This window comes from Elephantulus edwardii, unplaced genomic scaffold (genome assembly GCF_000299155.1).
Source record: "Elephantulus edwardii isolate Elephantulus edwardi_28Jun2011 unplaced genomic scaffold, EleEdw1.0 scaffold00292, whole genome shotgun sequence".
NCBI lineage: Eukaryota > Metazoa > Chordata > Mammalia > Macroscelidea > Macroscelididae > Elephantulus > Elephantulus edwardii.
Genome location: NW_006400042.1, coordinates 481,692 through 501,461, shown reverse-complemented (window position 1 = coordinate 501,461; position 19,770 = coordinate 481,692). Strand labels below are relative to the sequence as shown.

The 19,770-nt window shown below is 39.3% G+C and overlaps 1 protein-coding gene across 1 annotated transcript in view; it reads left to right on the top strand.

Moving 5' to 3' along the window:
- LOC102843374 (aspartyl/asparaginyl beta-hydroxylase-like) overlaps positions 1-19,770 on the top strand; it is a 268,463-nt gene that overhangs the window by 214,052 nt on the left and 34,641 nt on the right. The window contains exon 23 of the mRNA XM_006900733.1: positions 15,354-15,489. Coding sequence (XP_006900795.1) covers positions 15,354-15,489 — 136 coding nt within the window. The remainder of the gene's footprint in view (positions 1-15,353; positions 15,490-19,770) is intronic.

Sequence of the window (19,770 nt, the reverse complement as noted above, 5' to 3'; positions counted from 1 at the left end):
TTTTTAAGTTTTGTTAATGTTTGTTTTATGTATTTTACAGGTCTTTCATTTGGTGCATAGATATTTATTATTGTTATGTCCTCTTGTTCTATTGACCCTTTCACCATTATGTAGTGACCTTACTTGTCCTTTGTGATGGTTTTTATATTGACATTTATTTTATCAGAGATTAATATCCCTACTCCTGGATTTTTCTGGTTGCCATTTGGTTGGTATATTTTTTTTCCCCAGCCTTTTATTTTTTGTCTTTCTTTATCTTCATTTTTCAGGTGTGTCTCTTTTAGACAACGTATTGATGGATTTTGATTTTTTTTATCCAAACTGCTACTCTTGTTCTCTTCAGCTGTGCATTCAAACCATTCACATTCAGTGTCATTATTGAGAGTCAAGGTTTTATTGCTATCATTTTGTTGAGTTCTTTTTGGTGTTTTTGCTAGTTAGTTTGGACCATGCTGCCTTCTTACAGAGAGTTTTTTGTGAGAGTCTTACATTTTCATAGTGTTTACTCTGCCCAGATTATCTCAGTCCAGCAAAGGGCCCCCATCTTCTGCCAAGTGGGTTTCTTCCCAAATCAGAGTACATGGTAGCCCATGCCTTAATCTCAAGGTATGAAGTAGAAGCATGATTTGGCCTAGAATTAAAAGCTATTGTTAAATAAATTTTAAAAAATAATAATAAAGTACTTGCTTTCTAAAATAGTTACTCAAAGAGACATAATCCCCCATTTCAAATAACTCTTCTTTTTGTTGTAATTTTTCTACAAGTCATATTGCTTTTTTTATCAATCATTGTTAGACATTTTGCTTTACAACATTAGATACAATTGACTGTAACACATGTCTTCTGAATTAAGTAGGTAAAATTTGTAGCATTGCACTAATGTACCATTGCAACCATGTCATCCTAATTTTATGCTTACACTTGGTCTAGAATAGTCTTTGTTCACTGTAATGTTAACCTCAAAGTTGGCCTTTTTTAGCCATTACTTAGCCCCCTCTGGTCTCCCACTACCTTAACTGCACACACATGGTCTTGCAAATCAGCATAGTCTTGCAGATGGACATCAGCTGTGGGACTAGAATAAGAGAAAGAATCTTTCCCACATGGGACAGCAAGACTTGATGGAGACTGGAGCTGACCCTGTTGGTGAGACCCTGAGGATGTTGTGGCATTGTGGAAAAACTGTGGCAAGGTGAGACCTAAGGCTTCTCTCATTCATGCTGGCCACAATTATAGGTTTTGCTGTTCTTGCTCAATGTTTGAAGGGAAAGCTGATTTAAAACTGCAAACTTTGCTGAATGATTTGGATTTGATTTCTGAACTGATACTGGAGCCTGGACAAATTGAGGACTTGTTGGGCAGAAACTTGGATTTACATTGGTATTCTTTGCCTCCACTACACTCCAACTTCCTTCCCTAGTAAACCCCACTGTTGGTACTGTAACGGTGAGTCTGTGAGTCTGCAATGAATAAATGAATCTCTTCCTGCTAGTGGGGCCCTAGAAGCATCATGGAACTGCTTTCTACTGTAGGGCAGTGAAGGACTGTACTGTTCACACTTCCTCTAGCCCTTTCAGAGAGATGCTTGTGGCCTTGTACCGTTGTCCAGACTCCTGCTCTTTAGACAGTCACATACTTCCTTAATTTAGTGTTAGAAACTTTCTAGGCACATATACACCTCTGAGACCTTTCTCAACTGCCTACAGTTGTGTTTTTCTCAGTGTCCTTTTATAGCAACTGAACACACAGAGTGACTTACCAAGTCTTGCTTAAAAGACTTTGAGCCCTAACAAAACTTACATAGCATGTGGTATCCTTCTATTAAAAGCATAGCTCATCAAAAGTATAAATGAGATACCACTTCACTTCTACTAGTACAACTATGGTCTGAAAAATAGGAAATCATGAGTATAAAGAAATTAGAATTCATATGTGCTGATAATCTTGCAAAACAGTGTGACCACTGTGGAAAAGAATTTGTTAATTCCTCCAAAAGCTAAACATAGTACTACCATTATGACCCAGTGATTTCACTCCTACATATAAAACCAGTAGGCACTAAAAGCTCTATGTGCACCAGTATTGTTATTTGCAATGTTATTCACAATAGCTAAAATATCCATCATCTTGTGGTTGATCCAGCTAAACTGATAAATGGAAATGTAGTATACACAGATAATAGGTTATTATTCAGACATAAAGAGAAATTAATCTTGATGAATTTTATCATGTTCTTAACATTATGCTGAGCAAAATAGGTCAGGCATACATTGTATGATATTTTTAGTCACCTATTATGCACACGAAACTACTGTCACTGAGTTCATTCTGATCCTAGTTACTGCTCTTTGAGCTTCTGAGGCTGTAACTCTTTACTGGAAAAGACTGCCCAAACTTTCTCCTGTTTGAAATTCAGTGAACTCAGCTCAGCTCATTGCTGCCAACTCTAATTGACTCATATCATAACTGACCCTCTAGCAGGTTTTTCAGAGGCTGTAAATCATATTGGCAGAAACGGCTCATATTTTTCTTGTGGAGCAGATGGTGAATTCAAATTATCTTTGGGTTTTCAGTGCAACTCCTTCCCACTAGGCCACCAGAGCTCCCTTGTGACTGTTAACCTAGTTATAAGGAGTGCTCTTGCCAACCCAAAGACACACAGTTTGAATCCACCAGCTGCTCTATGAGAAAGATGGGCTTTTCCCCGCTGTGTGATTTACAGCTTCTGAAAACTCACAAAAAGATCAACTATGAATTGGTCCTGACTTGATGGCACATTGGCACATAACATTGGTGGAAACCTGGACAATGAGTAAGGAAGACCAAAGATGGATTGATACCTTTAAATTATAGTGCTGACAAAGAATATTGAGAATGTAATCTGACCTGCTAAAAGAACACACAAGTCCATTTTGAAAATATATAGCTGAATGCTCCTTAGAAGTAAGGATGGTGAACCTTCCTCAGACAATTTGGACATTTTATCAAGAGGGATCAGTCCCTAGAGAAAAAAAAATTATTATTGGTAAAGTATTTGTTTTTGTTGTGGTTAGGTGCTGTCAAGCTGACTGCAACTCATTAACAACTTGTAAACAACAAATAAAAATCTGGTTCTGTTTTGCACCATCATCACAATTTCTGCCATTTTCAAGTATGTGAGATGAAATTTTATCATCCTTGCCTATAAGGAACACCCTGATGGTGCTTGCTCCAAAACAGATTCATTTTGTTCTTATACCAGTCAATATGGGATATTCAGCAGTTTTCACTATGACCAAATTAAAAGGCATCAGTTTTTCTACAATCTTCATTATTCATTGTCCAACTTTCAGATGCATGTGAAACAATTAAAAATTCCATGGCTTGAATCAAGTGTACCTTAGTCTAGCAGTGGCAAAGTTTAACAGTACAGCAAGTAATAAATGTTAGAGAGGATGTGGTGAGATAGGAACTCTTATACATTGCTGGTGGGATTGTAAAATGGTATAGCCACTCTGGAAGGTCATTAGATGTTTTCTTAAAAAGCTGAACATAGAAATTTCGTATGACCCAGCTATTCATCACTGCTTAGACTATACCCTGAGGGAATGAGATCTGAGGCACAAACAGAGACTTGGACACGAATATTCATAACAGCATTCATTATTCACCAGCACAACAGCTCAAATGTCCAACTACAATCTAATGGATTGAGAAATTATGGTACAGTCACACAATGGAATATTATGCAATATGCAGGAGCAGTGATTTTATAAATTACTACCTAAGTTTGGAGGGACTGAAGAGCATTATACTACGTAAACTAACTCAGTTTCATAAGGACAAACACAGGCTATTATTGTAGAACATGTGTAAGGATGAGGGAAGGGGGCTTAATCATAGGGCCACACAATTTGATGGGTAGAGGAAGGAGTGGGTAAAGGAAAGGGGATAGATCCCGTGTGCAGAAGCAATGCATACAAACTTTGTAAGTAAACTAGTATAAGAGAAAAATTTTCTAAAAAAAAGAAATTGACATCTTTGGTCCTTAGGACTTTGGAGAAGTCATTGACAGCAGATTCCCCAATACAGTATTCCCATGGGTGTTGATTGTGGAAGCAAGTAAAATGGAATTGTTGACAACTTCAGTCTTTTCTCCATCTCATATGATCCTTCATATTGACCCAGTTATGAGAGTTTTTATTTCCTTGATGCTGAGATATAGTCCACACTGAAGACATACTGATGTAGTCTTTTATCTTCTTCATAAATACTTCAAGTGTTCACTTTCTGCAAGGAAGGTTGTATAATCTGCATAACATAGAAGTGAAAATGAAGAATATTTTCAAGGAAGTGTATTGACACAGTGGTTACAGTTTGGGATGAAGCACAGTAGATTGTGAAGATGACACAGGATTGGACTAGGTTTTGATCTATTGTGCACAAGGTTACTTTAAGTAGGAGCTGACTCAATGGCATCAAACAATAATACAGCATATGGTATACTTCCATTGTTATAAAATATCCAGAGTAAGCAAATGTATCAAGACAAAACTGTTTTAGTGGCTACCAGGAGTAGGAAGAAGAGAAAAATTGGAAGGTATTTCTTGAAAGGTATACAGTTCCTGTAAGGAATGATAAAAAACAACAACACAACAAAACTTGAAAATTATGGTGGTGATGGTTATACTGCATCATTGTCACTTATATTCATAAAAATGGCTGGTATATATAATATATATCTCACATGTCAGCAAGATTGTGCTGAAGACTATCCAAAAGCAACTGGAACAGCACATCAACAGAGAACTGCCTGAAGTACAGGCTGGGTTTAAAAGAGTATGTGGCACTAGGGATATTATAGCTAATGTCAGGTAGATCTTGGCTAAAAGCAGAGAGTACCAGAGGAATGTCTATCTGTGCTTCATTGACTATGCAAAGGCATTTGACTGCGTGGATCACAACAAACTGTGTCTGACTCTGAGAAGAATGGAAATCCGAGAACATTTGATTGTGCTTATGTGAAACCTATACTTGGACCAGGAGGCATTTGTCAGAATATAGCAAGGAAACACTGCATGGTTCAAAATTGGGGTGTGTGTCAATGATGTGTCCTATCTCCATATCTTTTCAATCTATTTGCAGAGCAGATTATCTGAGAAGCTGGGATCTATGAGGAGAAGTGGGCATCAGGATTGGAAGTAGACTAATCAACAGTCTGTGTTATGCACATGACACAACCCTGATTGTTGAAATGGAGAAGGACCTGAAGCACTTGCTGTGGAGGGTCAAGGACTGCAGCCTTCAATATGGATTGAAGCTCAACATCAAGAAAACAAAGATTCTCACCATTGAGCTGATTGGCAGCATCATGATGGATGATGAAGAGATTGAAATTATTTACAGCTTCAGTTTGCCTGGCTCTACAGTCAACAATCTTGGTACCAGCAGCCAGGAAATTAAAAGACAACTTGCATTGGGAAAGTCTGCTGTCAGAAACCTCTCCAAGGTACTGGGGAGCAAAGATGTCATTCTGGAGACTAAAGTGTGCCTGACCCAGGCCATGGACTTTGCATTTACTTGCTATGCATCAGAGAGCTGGACAATGACTAGGGATGATAGAAGTAGAGTTGATGCCTTTGAGCTGTGGTTCTGGAGAAGAGTATTCAATGTACCATGGACAGCTAGAAGAACAAATAAGTTTGTCCTGGAGAGGGTGAAGCCAGGCTGCTCCTTGGAAGCAAGAATTCTGAAGCTTCGTCTGACATGTTGCAAGGCAGGATCAGTCCTTGGAGAGGGATGTCATGCTTAGGACGGTGGAGGGATAGCGTAGGAGAGGAAGACCTTCGATGAGGTGGATTGATTTAGTCACTGGGGTAATGGGGATAGATGTGTTGGAGAAAATAAGATTGGCAAGAGATAGAGCAGTGTTTAGGGCTGTTGTACATAGGGTTGTTATGAGTCACAAGCGACTCGACAGCACATAACCAACAACATGCACACACACACACACACACACACACACACACACACGTGTATATATATAAGTGTGTGTATTTGTGCATACATATGTATTTATATAAGTGTGTGTATTTGTGTGTATGTATGTATGTATATACTTCACACACATAAAATCCTCAACCTTAGTAGAACTCTAGTTCTCAAATCAACTATAAATACTAGTTGGTAAAAAGCAAGTAATTCATCTTCATTTTGACAATATCAGAAAAAGCAATGATGGTCTTAGAGTGAGAAGGCTGCAAATAAAACTCAACTCTTTCAAACCAAGAGCAAAGTTCTTACCACCTTTTCCACATTGATGTTGTTAGGTTCCATGGAGTCACCTACACCTCAAGAGTGACCCTCTGAACAACAGATCTGAATTTGCCCTTTTCCGTACCATCCTCACTATCTCCAATATGCTTGAACTCATTGTCATAGTCTCTCTATCAGTACATCTTGTTAAGAGTCTTCTTCCCTTTCTCTGACCCTTTCCAAGCATAATGTCTGTTTCCAAAGACTAGTTCCTCCTTACAACATGTTCAAAGTATGTGAGATGAAGTTTTATTATTCTTGCCTCTAAGGAGCACCTTGATTGTTTTTTATACAAGCCAGATTTGTTTGTTCATTTGGCAGTCCCTGGGGTATTCAGTACTCTTCCCCAGCACTGCAATTCAAAGATGTCGATTCTTCCTCTGTTATCCTTATTCATAGCTGTGTGTTGTTGTTGTTTTTCTCTGATAAATTTGCTTTTGTATGTTGATAGGAATTTCTTTCTGACCTGCTTGCATCTGTTGTTTCCTTCCTGGCTGGGGCTAGTTCTAACTTGATGCAGCAGTAGTGACTTTTTAACAGCTCTCCTTAGCAGTCTGCAGTGTTTACTGATAGCCTCAGCAAAAACTTTTCTCTGAAGGATGGATGCTCTTTTACTCCATAGAAAGAAATATTTCAAACTCGGTTTGACCAATTTTGTTTGATTAGGAAAAGTTATTTCATGTCAAGCTTAAGGCTTCATACTCAGTGTTCTCGTATCTGAGCACATTGTAGAATAGGAGTTATACCCATCAAGTAACATAGGGAAACTACATAGGCTAAGAATCTTAAAGAAGTTAGGTTGAAAAGAAATCAGTTTATGGGCTGCCAAATATTGATTTTAAAATAGAAAATGTAGAGTTAAGCATAATTTCTTTTATCTCTCTGCTACATATATCTTATCTTATGAAACTCATATCTTATGAAATACCTTGATTGAGTTTCACTGTCTTTTGAAGAATATTTGGCAGGCCTGGTAAGGAATCTTGATGATTTAAGACTTAATAGGATTTGTTTCTAAACTTCACTGGAAGCTTAGATTACATATTACAAAGTCCTTTTAGGCTAGGGTGAAACATGATAAACAGTCAAAATAATGAGCTAATTAAAATATTACTTAAAAATAAGAACAAATTATAGATTAACAAGTCTATTTTAACCCTTCTCTGGAAAAAATTTATTTAAATGATAGGAAAAGTTAAAGGTGGTATAAAATTACAACAGCTGAAAAACAAAACTAAATCCAGAGACAACAGATGAACAATGTCAGCAGGTTTTGGGGTTTTTTGGTGGGTTTTTTTTTGATGGAAAACAGAAGAAATCATTGATTTGGCAGATCCAACTGAGAATTCCATTTCTAAATGCCTATGGTGCAAATATAGCTGAGGATATCAAAACAGCAAGTGCTGAGGAGGGGTTTATGAAGGATGTGACACATGAAGAACAAACCATTTACTTCTAACTTTGTAGCCACAGGATTAAAGAAAATTTAAAAAAACACCCTGTTTTCTTCCAGGCAGCAACTGAAATATAAAGACTATCAATTTCTCTTTCCACTTGATGAAATGTGTGGGTTTTTATTTTATTACTAATTTCAATGAAAATTTACAGAGACTTTGGATTTCCATTCATTCATTGTAGCACTTTTCTCCCCTCCCAATCCTCCCCTACAGTACACTACCCTCCTGTTGTTATGTGCCGTCGAGTTGCTTGCAACTCATAGCAATCCTATGTACAACAGCCCTAAACTCTTCTTTGTCCTGTGCCAATCGCACTGTCTCCAATACACCCATCCCGAATACCCCAGTTACTGAATCAATCCACCTCATAGAGGGCCTTCCCTTCCTGCACTGTCCCTCCACCCTACCGAGCATGATGTGCCTCTCCAAGGACCGGTCCCTCTTTACAACATGTCCAAAGTATGTTAGACGGACCCTCAGAATCCTTGGCTCCAAGAAGCAGCCTGGTTTAACCCTTTCCAGGACAAATCTGTTTGTTTTCCTAGCAGTCCATGGTATTCTCAATACTCTTCTCCAGCACCACAGCTCAAAGGCATCAATTCTCCTTCTATCCTCCTTGGTCATTGTCCTACTCTCTGATGCATAAGAAGTGATTGGGAAGACCATGGCCTGTATCAGACGCACCTTAGTCTCCAGAGAGACACCATTGCTCTTCAGTACTTTGGAGAGGTCCCTAACAGCAGACTTTCCCATGGCAATACATCTTTTCATTTCCTGGTGACTGGTGCTGAGAGTGTTGACTGTGGAGCCAAGCAAACTAAAGCTGTGAACAATCTCAATCTCTTCACCATCCATCCTGATGCTGCCATTTGGCTCAGTGGTGAGAATCTTTGTCTTAACATTGAGCCTCAATCCCTATTGGAAGCTGTAGTCCTTGACCCTCTGCAGCAAGCGCTTCAGGTCCTCCTCAGTTTCAGCAAGCAGTGTTGTGTCATCTGCATAACACAGATTGTTGATGAATCTTCCATCTATCCTGACACCACACTTTTCCTCATAGAGCCCAGCCTCCTGGATAATCTGTTTTGCATACAGGTTGAAAAGGTATGGAGACAGGACACATCCCTGGCTTACACCCTTTTCAGTTCTACCCTCTTGGAAACGTAAAAAAAAAAATTATTTCGTTGTTTTACAATCCCTGCAAACAGGTCCACTCCACTATGAAGCCTTCGCTCTGGACTGCCATCATGACAAAAATACCTAATTACATATCCCTTTTAAGCAGTTTTATCCCTCATCTGTTTCAATGCAATATATATTATTTATGCCCATCTTTCTCAGTCTCCCCCCAACCCGTTGTCAGTCCTGCTTTACAACAGTGGCACCGTGCAGTATTTGTCCTTTTGTGACTGAGATACCTCACTGAGCATAATGTCCTCCAGGGCCACCCATTTGAATAATATTGCATGGGTTCCTTGTTTTAAATGCAGCGTAGTATTCCATTGTGTGAATGTACCATTGCTTCTCTGTTCATTTGTTTTTGACGGGCACTTATATTGTTTCCAAATCCTTGGTTTTGTGAACAAAGATGCAATAAACATGGGCGTGCATATATCTGTTTGGGTGGCAGTTATGGTCTCTTTGGGGAATATTCCCAGTAGTGGAATTTCTGGGTCAAATGGTATTTATTTGCAACTTTTTGAGAAAGCGCCATATCGCTTTCCACAGTGGTTGCACCAATTTACACTTTCACCAACAGTGAATAAAGTTTCCAGTTTCTCCACAACCTCGCCAGCATTTGTTGCTTGCTGTTCTGTTAAATTTTGCTATTCTGACTGGGGTGAGATGATATCTCATAGTTGTTTTGATTTGCATTTCTCTTAGAGGTAGGGATGTTGAAAACTTCTTCATGACTTGTTCGCCGTCTTTGGTGAAGTGTCCATATCCTGTGCCCATTTTTCAGTTGGATTATTTACCTTTATTTTGTTTTGGTGCTCAAGTATTTTATAAATTCTGGATATAAGTCCCTAAAGACTTTACCCCTATAAACCCTAAAGACTCAGCCAGAAAACTATTGGACACAGTGGACCAATTCAGCAAAGCAGCAGGATACAAGATCAACATACAAAAATCAGTTGGGTTTCTCTACAGTGACAAAGAAAATACAGTGCCCAAAGTAAGAAAAACAATACTGTTCACAATAGCTCATCACAAGATTAAATACTTGGGAGTAAATCTAACCAGAAGCACAAAGCATCTATTGATAGAACATTACAAAACATTACTACAAGAAACAAAAAGAGACCTGGAGAAGTGGAAGAATACCCTTTGCTCATGGATAGGAAGACTCAATATTGTGAAAATGACAATACTACCAAACGCAATTTACACATTCAGTGCAATCCCTATACAAATACCAATCCCATTCTTCAATGAGATGGAAAAGGCAATCTCCAGTTTCATTTGGAATGGAAAGAAGCCCCGAATAAGCAAAGCACTCCTTAAAAATAGAAGAAAGGTAGGAGGCATCTCACTCCCTGATTTCAAATCCTACTACACTGCCGGGGTGGTTAAGACAGCATGGTACTGGTACCATGACAGACACATAGATCAATGGAATAGAATTTTAACAACCCGGTAATCAGCCCATCTATGTTTGGTCAAGTGATTTTTGGCAAAGAGATGAAATCAGTTAAGTGGGGAAACGACAGCCTTTTAAACAAATGGTGTTGGCAAAATTGAAAAAGTATCTGCAAAAGACTCAAGCAAGATCCACACCTTACTCCACATACAAAAACCAACTCAAGGTGGATCATGTACCTGGGACTAAAACCAAGGACTGTAAACTTCATTAAAGAAAAGCTTGGCAGAACTCTAGAAATCCTAATCCACAACATAAACAGTCTTGCAAGTATCCTGGAGAAGATAAAATAGATGAATGGGACGTTCTAAGAATCAAATCCCTATGCACATCCAAAAACTTCTCCAACAGGGTAAAAAGGGAAGCCACAGACTGGGAAAGAGCATTTGGTAATGACCTATTAGGGATATGTGTGGATTTAGGTCCGAACAAGTAATATTTCAGATGATTCTCTTAAAAACATTGGCATTGCTCTGAGATACTGCAAGTTGTTGCTGTAATTTCCTAGTGGATCTTTTTTCACCCCAACCGTCAAACAAAAAAATGATATCATTATAGAGTTAATTCATGTTTTCATTCTTTCTTTCTCTCAGTCTCACACACTCTCTCTCTCCCCCTCCTCGCCCCCCACCCCCGTGCAAATTCGTTTATTTCCTACACTCATCGTGGCCTGGTAAATAAAGAGCTGTGCTGCCAACCCAAAGGTGGGCGGGCATTTGAAATCCAGCTTTCTCATCCGTGTGCTACTGAAAGCTGAAAACTTTCTCTGAAAACTGCTAGTGGGCTGGCTGTGAGTCAGTCCCCACTCTGGCTGCATGAGAGGGAGAGAATATGTATGTTGGCGCCCTAATGACATAACCCCTACGGAGCAGTGCTGTTAACCCAAAGCCTTGGTTTCTCTGGTGGTTTCAATCCACCAGTATCTCTGAGGGACAAAAACAGTTGCTTGCCATGCACTTTATGGCCCTGGAAACCCGAAGGAGGGTCGCTGTGAGTCGGGTACTGATTATATGATGGAATATTTTTTAAGATGACCTTGTGAATTTTATAAAAGGTGATTCCTCACTTTGTACTTAAAAATAACATCTCCAGATTCCATTTCTAGAGGTTTCTCCCTAAGTCTATAAATGTGATGGACATATTTCTTTTCAACATTGGAGAAAATCATTCTTTTGGGTGAGAAAGACATTAAACATATAAGAGGTCACAGTTGTCATTATCTTTGTGTTTTTCTTTGTATCACCATAAAGATATATTACTAGATCTGACTTTTGGTTAGCCTAGTTTTCCCTGCTTTGAAGGGTGCACTCTCTTTGTGCTGTGCCCTGTCTGTGGTGCACAGTGAGTCACACGCTTTCTCCATTGCCTCCAAAGCGCCTGCACCTGGCAAGCACCAAGTAAATGACTGCACAGAGGTGATTGTGGGAAACCATAATTGCTCTCTTGCTCTTCAAAATAAACGTGTTAGATTTTAGAGCCCACACCTTGAAGCTCAGCATGCAATAGACTCAGTTTGCCCAGCTTGAACACTTTGTTGATCACATGATCCTCTCTCATGCACACACGCTGGTTGTTACATGCCAACAAGTGGAGTACTCATAGTGAACTAGTGAACAACCTACCTGAACCTTGTTTTATCCTGTGCCATCCTCACAATCTCTGACACACTCGAGATCATTGCTCAACCACCTGGTTGAGGGTCATCTTCTCCTTCACTGATCCTCCATCTTTCCAGGCAAGATGTCCCTCTCAAAAGGATAGCCTCTCCTAGCAATGTGCCCAAAGTTTGTAAGACAAAGCTTCATTGTCTCCAAGGAGCACTCTGGTGGCACCTTCTCCAAGACATACCTAATCATTCTTTTGGCAGTCCATGGGATATTCAGCACTCTATTCCAGCCAGCACCAGAGCCCAAAGTCTTCAGTTCTTCTGTCATCCTTGTTTATTGTTTAGCTTTCAGCAACATAGCAAGTGATTGAAAATACCATAGTCCAAGTGCACCCTAGTCCTCACACTGACATCATTGTTCCTGTAAAAATGGAGGGGTAGAAATCAGAGCTGGTTTCTGACATCTGGTTTCTCTCCACCAGGGCTTTGTCATGATATATCAGAATCTTTAACCTCTGCAAAAATTATTTCATCATCCCTAAAGTGAAAAGTTTCCACTGGAATAGCATTATGGATCCTTCCAGTTCTGAACATTTTATGGCAAAACATTAAACTGAAAAGCAAAACTGATCAGTGATTGATTGTAATGAAAATAAATTGGAGACCTGTGGTGTTTAGCACATGTGCACACACAGAAGCCTGTCATCCAGCACATGTGTGCTTTGTCTAACTAGGGAAGATGGAAACAAATGTATTATTTTTTAAATCTTCACTAACTTGTGGAAGGAGCCTCAGCAACACTTCTGGGGAGAGGCTGCAGGGAGAGTGGGAAGGAGGCATGACTGGGTCTCACCTGCAAATGACAAGCTGTTATTAAGGAACATTTAACATTTTTTTCCCATTATCTTTTTAACATTTTCCCCCTAGGACTTTGTGCTCCATTCAGGTAAGGAAAGATCAGCTGTTTCCCATTATGCACCTAAACTCAGCTATTAAAAAAAATGTTTAAAAAGTGGGAAAACTCAAGAGCAAGTAGAAGAGCCTGCCCTTGGTACAGAAAGTAATTTCATATGCTAGAGCAGTAATTTGCCCCTTATCTGTGTAACAGTTTCATAGGAGTCTTCACAGATTTATCCAGCAACCCAAAACAAGTTAACAAATTTGTGAAGATGTGAACATACTGCAAAAAGCCTGGGGTGCGTTTCTGCTCCTTTTGAATGATCTTAGGATTCTTATAAATCCTGCCAACCCAATGGCACACAGTTTGTATCCACCAGCTGCTATGTGAGAGAAAGATGGTAATCTCCTGTGTGATTTACTGCTTCTGGAAACCCACTCGAGGGTCAGCAATGAGTTGGTTCCAACTTGAGGGTACACAACAACAATAATCATCTCACTTGAAGAATTATTGAGAATCTCTTTTTATTTTTTTGCACTCTCTTTTATAATTAAATAGCATCTTTGACTTGCTCTTTCAAAACTAACCATTTCTGTAGAGTTGACCCCCAATCCATGTCATCCCCATGTGTATCGGCTGGAACTGCTCCATAAGGTTTTCCAGTATCTGGGTTTTGGGAAGTAGATCACTGGGCCTTTCTTCTGAGGCACCCGGGGGTGGAGCTCATCCTTTGTTGGTCAGCAGCTGGGCACCTTAATCATGTCTACTCTCCCAGGGAGACTAAAGACTACCTACTTGGAATGAAATAGTGAAACGGTTGACAATCTGAGCATGCAACTTGATCTGCCACCCCAAGTGGCCAGGAATCTGATGAAAATAGATATTTTTACTAAATCAATTGTCCATTTCACAGATCTTTAATTGTAAAATCAGTATGTTATTTTAAAATCCGTCTCTTGTTCTAGAACATTTTCATAAACCTCTTCTGTTCACACTGTGTCTCAGGTTTGGCTGAGCACCCATGCACATCACTGAGAGGAGCTTTTTAGCCCATTTACTCATCCTGAATTCTTAACCTGTTTTCCTACATACAGCATCCTGGGTCCATAAGGCACAGGCTGGGAAAACACTCTCTCATCTTTCAGTTTTTTCTGCTCTGTGACTGGTCATGTGGTCTTTGCTTGACTAACTTGGATGACAGCCGTGTTTTCACCAGACTCTCAGTCCATCTTCTGTAAGCTCTAGTTGATGTTTTTAATTTTTTAGTAATAACCTTTCCTTGTGGATGTAACTTTGAAATTCTAGCCCCTTGTTCTTGAGCCACTCAAAATGTATCCAATCTCTGATTCTTGATGAAATTAGCTGTTGTATACTTATCTATGTAACTATCTACTTCTCATGTAATGCAGAACTGTTTGAATTCACTAATGTATCAAAAGCGTGGTCTATCCTGTGCAGTTTGCTCTTTTCATGGAGTTGGGTAGCGGTTTGTATTCTCTTATCCTGAGAGTAGTATTTCCTCATATTCTGCCTGTCTCTGCTTCCTCTGCTGTCTCTCACCTGCCCCACTGCTCTGCTTCCCCAGCCACCTGCAGTATCTGGTGGTGAGGCCTGCAGGCAGAGAAGGTCCAGGCTGCTTGTTCTTCTGTCAGATTTCCAGGCTGAGTTCAAACACTCTGAGCCATTGCTGTTCGCAAGACTTATTTCTGAAAGGTACAGAGCATAGGAGTCAATGAAAAGTCAAGGAAATATTCTAAGCATGATTCTTACCTTGACTGGGGGAGCTCTGATAGTAAAGTCCGTAGCAAGTCGCACTGCTAACACAAAGGCCATACACTACTCTGAAGAAAGATGAGCAGTCTCCTCACAATTTACAGTCTTGGAACCCCGAGGCAGGCTCGCTTTGGGTCAGAACCGACTTGACAGTGTGAGTGTCTTTCTTTGATTTGTTTTGTTTTTGTTTTATGATTCATCAAATGCCGCAATACATGCTTTTCTGATGTGTTTGAAAGTTACATGTTTACCATGTAAAACAGCGGTAGAGATTTGTATTCCAGTTTGTATATTGTGATTATTACATGAGTTTCCAAACTAATTTTTATGACAATTTATATATTAGTAATATAATATAATCAAGATTGATAGCCTCACCCATAGGCAAATCTAACTGTGAATTATGAAGGAGGATTTTCTCTGAGGTTTCTAAGAATCTTTGAAAATTTTTGTAATATGAAATTACTTACTTCTGGAAAATAATATAAAGTTTATTGGGCTTTTTTAAAAAAAAATTTATTTTCTTTTTTCCCCTGCATTTTACAAGAAGTCCCAGAGGATGTTGAAATAAGAAATCTACATGAAAGCAACAAAGTTTTTGTTTAAGCAACAAAAAAAGGTTAAGATTCATCATAGGAGGTTCTGTTGAATATGTTTTCAGTCCAATAAAACCAGTCTTCCCTTTAGTCTTTAGAAAGAAACTGGAAGTTGATTCGAGATGAAGGCCTTGCTGTGATGGACAAAGCCAGGGGCCTCTTCCTGCCTGAGGATGAAAACCTGAGGGAGAAGGGAGACTGGAGCCAGTTCACACTCTGGCAGCAAGGTGAGCTCATCCTCCATGTGTCCTTGGCCGCCAGACCTCTGGGGACGTGGGCACCAGTCTTCCAGTGGTAGATCTACATATCTGGATTCTCAGACTTAAAGGAGATACCTGGAAATCAGATTTTGGAAATGCATTGATGACTCTTTTTGAAAACTGCAGATGAGCATTTATTTGTGTAGATGTCTGTGTATGTGCATCTGTATGTGTGTATATATGTATACATACACACACACACACACTCAATTTATATTTGAATGGTGATGTATAAAATAAAGGAACTCTGGTTACATACTCCATAGGGAGGTTGCTCTGGTAACTCGAAGGTGATACCTTTTTGGCAATTCAAATCCACCAGAGAATCCTTGGAAGAAAAATGAATGGTCTCCTCCAATGCAGTTTGTAGCCTCTGAAACCCCCCTGGAGAGTCAGCTATGGTTCCGACTTGATGACAAGGAGTCAGTGAGTGAGTGAGTGAGTGAAGGTATATATAAATAATTTTTTTTTCTTGATCTCTCATGTTGGATGATGTATTTCTGAGCAGACTCCTACTATGATGGCCTAACTGAAAAGTCTTCTATGTGTTAACAATGTCTCAAAGAATCTCCTGGTATTGTGTTGGCTTCTTCCAAATTTTTTTGGCAGTGAGCCTGTCTAGAGCTGCATCTGTTTGTTTGAAATATGTCTGCCAGCATTCCATCAGTTCCTGGAGCCTTTATTTTGACAATGTCATCAGTGCAGCTCCTGAAGTTGGTTGTTTTTTTTTTGTTTTTTTTTTTTTTATTGGCCAATTCTTTTTGGTATAGGGACTCTATATATCTTTGATTTTCTTTTGATGCTTATTGCATCCTTCCCTTTTACTGCACATCCTTTCACCTTACACACTCCATGGCCACATTTGTTCACACCTGTACATTTCAAGTCAGTTATGACTTTCTCTTTATGCTAGTAATCTCTTGACTGGGTATCCTTTCGGAATTTGTCCTCTAGACTGGCAAAGAAGCCATCTCTAGCCAGGTAGACTAGATTAGACTCCTCTGAAGCCAGCAGAAACTCTGAACCAAACAAGGTGCCCCATCCCTTGACACACTCTTGATATACCTTGATCCAGAAGTGCTACCTACCCATGAATTGACACATATATTGGAGCTTTGATTACTACTCATAGGAGCAGAAACTCTGACCTGATTGGGCACCCCACTCTGGTTTTCTACTGGACTCACAGACACACTGTCCCAGGCCAGACAGTTTGTTTTCTGTTTCCTACAGAATACATGTTTGTTTTATTTTTGCATGTTTGCTTATTCTATCGTTTTCTTTTATGGTGGCAGGGCGCTCTGGTAATTAAGGAGTTGTGCTGCCAGCCCAAAGGGAGGCACTTCAAATTAAATCACAGCTCATTGGGAGAAAGACAGGCAGTCTCTTCCTGTGTGGTTTACAGCCTCTAAAAACCACTCTGAATTGTCAGCTATGAGTAGGTTCTGACTATTGGTATTGTTCTATGCTGTTGAGTTGCTTGTGACCCTGTGTACAACAGCTCTAATCCCTGCTCTATCTCAAGCCAATTTTATTGTCTCTGACACATATATCCCTATTACCCCAGCCACTGAGTCAATCCATCTCATTCATGGTCTTCCTCTCTTGTACTGTCCCTCCATCCTTCCAAGCATGATGTCCTTCTCCAACATGTCTGAAGTCTGTGAAATGGAGCTTAAAAATCCTTGCCTTCAAGAAGTGGCCTGATTTCACCCTCTCCAGGACAGACTTGTTTGTTCTCTTAGCAGTTCATGATATGTTCAATACTTTCTGGAGAAAACTTCAACTCAAAGACATCAGTTCTTCTTCCATTATTCCTAGTCATTGTCCATCTCTCTAATGCTTAGCAAGTAATTGTGAAGACCATGGCCTGGATTAGGCATACCTTAGTCTCTAGACTAACATCCATTACTCTGGAGAGGTCCCTGACAGCAGATTTTCCTAATGCAATTTTTCTTTTGATTTCCTGGCTACTGGTACCAAGTTTTGATTGTGCAACCAAGCAAACTGAATGTGTTAACAGTCTCAATCTCTTCACCATCTATAATGATGCTGCCAGTCAGCATAGTGGTGAGAATCTTTGTTTTCTTGATGTTGGTATTGAAGGCTGAATCTTTGACCTTCTGCAGCAATTGCCTCAGGTCCTCCTCAGTTTTGGCAAGGTTGTGTCATCTGCATGACACAAGCTGTAGATGAGTCTTCCTCCAATCCTGATTCCACATTCCTCCTGAGAGAGCCCAGCCTCCTGGATCATCTGTTCTGCATATAGATTGAAAGGGTATGGAGTGGAGATGCATCCCTGGCATACACCTTTCCTTATATTGAACCATACAATGTTTCCTTCCTCTGTTCTGATGACTGCTTCTTGGTCCAAATATAGGTTTTGTATAAGCACAATCAAGTGTTCTGGGATTCCCATTCTTCTCAAGGTTAGGCACAATTTGTTGTGATCCACACAGTCAAATGCCTTTCCATAGTCAATGAAACACAATTAGGTGTTCCTCTGGTACTCTCTGTTTTCAGCTAAGATCCATCTAACATTCGCTATCATGTTCCTAGTGTCGTGGCCCCTTCTAAACCCAGCCTGCACATCTGGTAGTTCTCTGTTGAAAGGTTGTTCCAGTTGTTTTTGGATAATTTTCAGCAAGATCTTGATTCTATATGATAGACAGCATATAACAATAAAAACAGCTTTCCTGTGATGCTGTTTATTTTATGGTTTTATGTAAATATATCTAGATATAGACATAAGAATGTATTTTTTCAAAGTGACATTTAACATTCAACTCCTTCTGAGTACTTATTTATTAATAAATAATTTTGGACCTCTATAGCCTGTAATTGGAAGGAGGAGTGGCATCCACTTCCATAATGGCTTACCTCCAGAAACCTTATGAACCTGGAGAGAGGATGAAAGGCACCCAAGCGTCGAGGACTCTCCTTCATAGGGTCGCTATGAGTCGCCTGCGACTCGATGGCACTTAACAACAACAACAACAACAACATAGCCTGTAGAGAGTTTTATTGCTAACTCAATGGTAATGCCTCTCTGGCAGTTTGAATCTACTGGTAACTCTGCAGGAGAAAGATGAACAGTCTCTCATATGATTTACCCACTGGAGGATCAGCTTGGTTGTCATTTGATGGCAGTGAGAGTATTACTAATTTAAAATAGCAACCAGTTGTATGGATAATTGAATGAAAAACCAGGTTCTCTCTGAGCTTACACTTATAGCACAATATTTGAAAAGGAAAATTTGGTAAACAATCATGGAATTAAATGTAAAAGCATTTGTAACAGTCAAAATTCTTTTCATTTTAACATTAAATTTTGTGATATAATAACAACCAACATTTCATTCTATGAAAGAGGCTAAAAAATTAGTTAAAGCTAAAATATCCCAGTTGTTTTCCATTGTACTGAGGGCCAAATGTTGGGGGAAAAAAATACCTGTATGTTCCATTTCTTAAAACTCTTAATTCCTAGTACATCATTCTTTGAAAACAACTAACATTAAATAAAAGTAAACTCAGCTGTAGATGCAACAGTCCCCTGTAGGAATTTAGAATGGGGAATTTACGTATTACTTTTTTTTCTGTTCTCTAACTAAAAAGGAAAACAAATATTGCTTACATTCCTAAGCACGTCTTCTCTAATAAACAGTAGTTTTGCAGATGGTGAAGATTTTTTAAATAACCTAGGGATGCTTAAGGATGTGCCTCATAGTCAGTGTTCTTGACACTGTCAAAGGAGCAGACTGAGACGAAGAGACCAGCTGAACTTTTCCTGGCAGCCAAGGTGGCAGCATGGCATGAGAGGGCCCTAGAAGACACCCTTCATGATCAAGGCAGATATTAACTATTGCTTTGAGCTATCAAGTCACAATCAACTTACAGCTGATGCTCCAGTGGACTCTCAAAAGCAGAAAACTGAGACTGTCCATCTTTCTCCAGAAGAGTAATTGGTAGATTTGAACCAAGTACCTTCTGGTTAGCAGCACAGCACCTTTCCTTTTAGGCCATCAGAAGACAATATTGTTTGCTTTCAAGAAACTTTAGGAGACATCTGTAGCTTATCCCCAAGATGTATGTTATAAGATATATAGTAAGCTTTAAATTTCATCCTCTTTTATAGTCTTGTGACCACATTATGTTTCTAGTATTGTTGGTTTTTTGTTTTTGTTTCTGTTTTTTTACCATCAAGAAGTTTGTTTTTTTTTAGTTTTTTTTTTATTAAATTTTATTAGT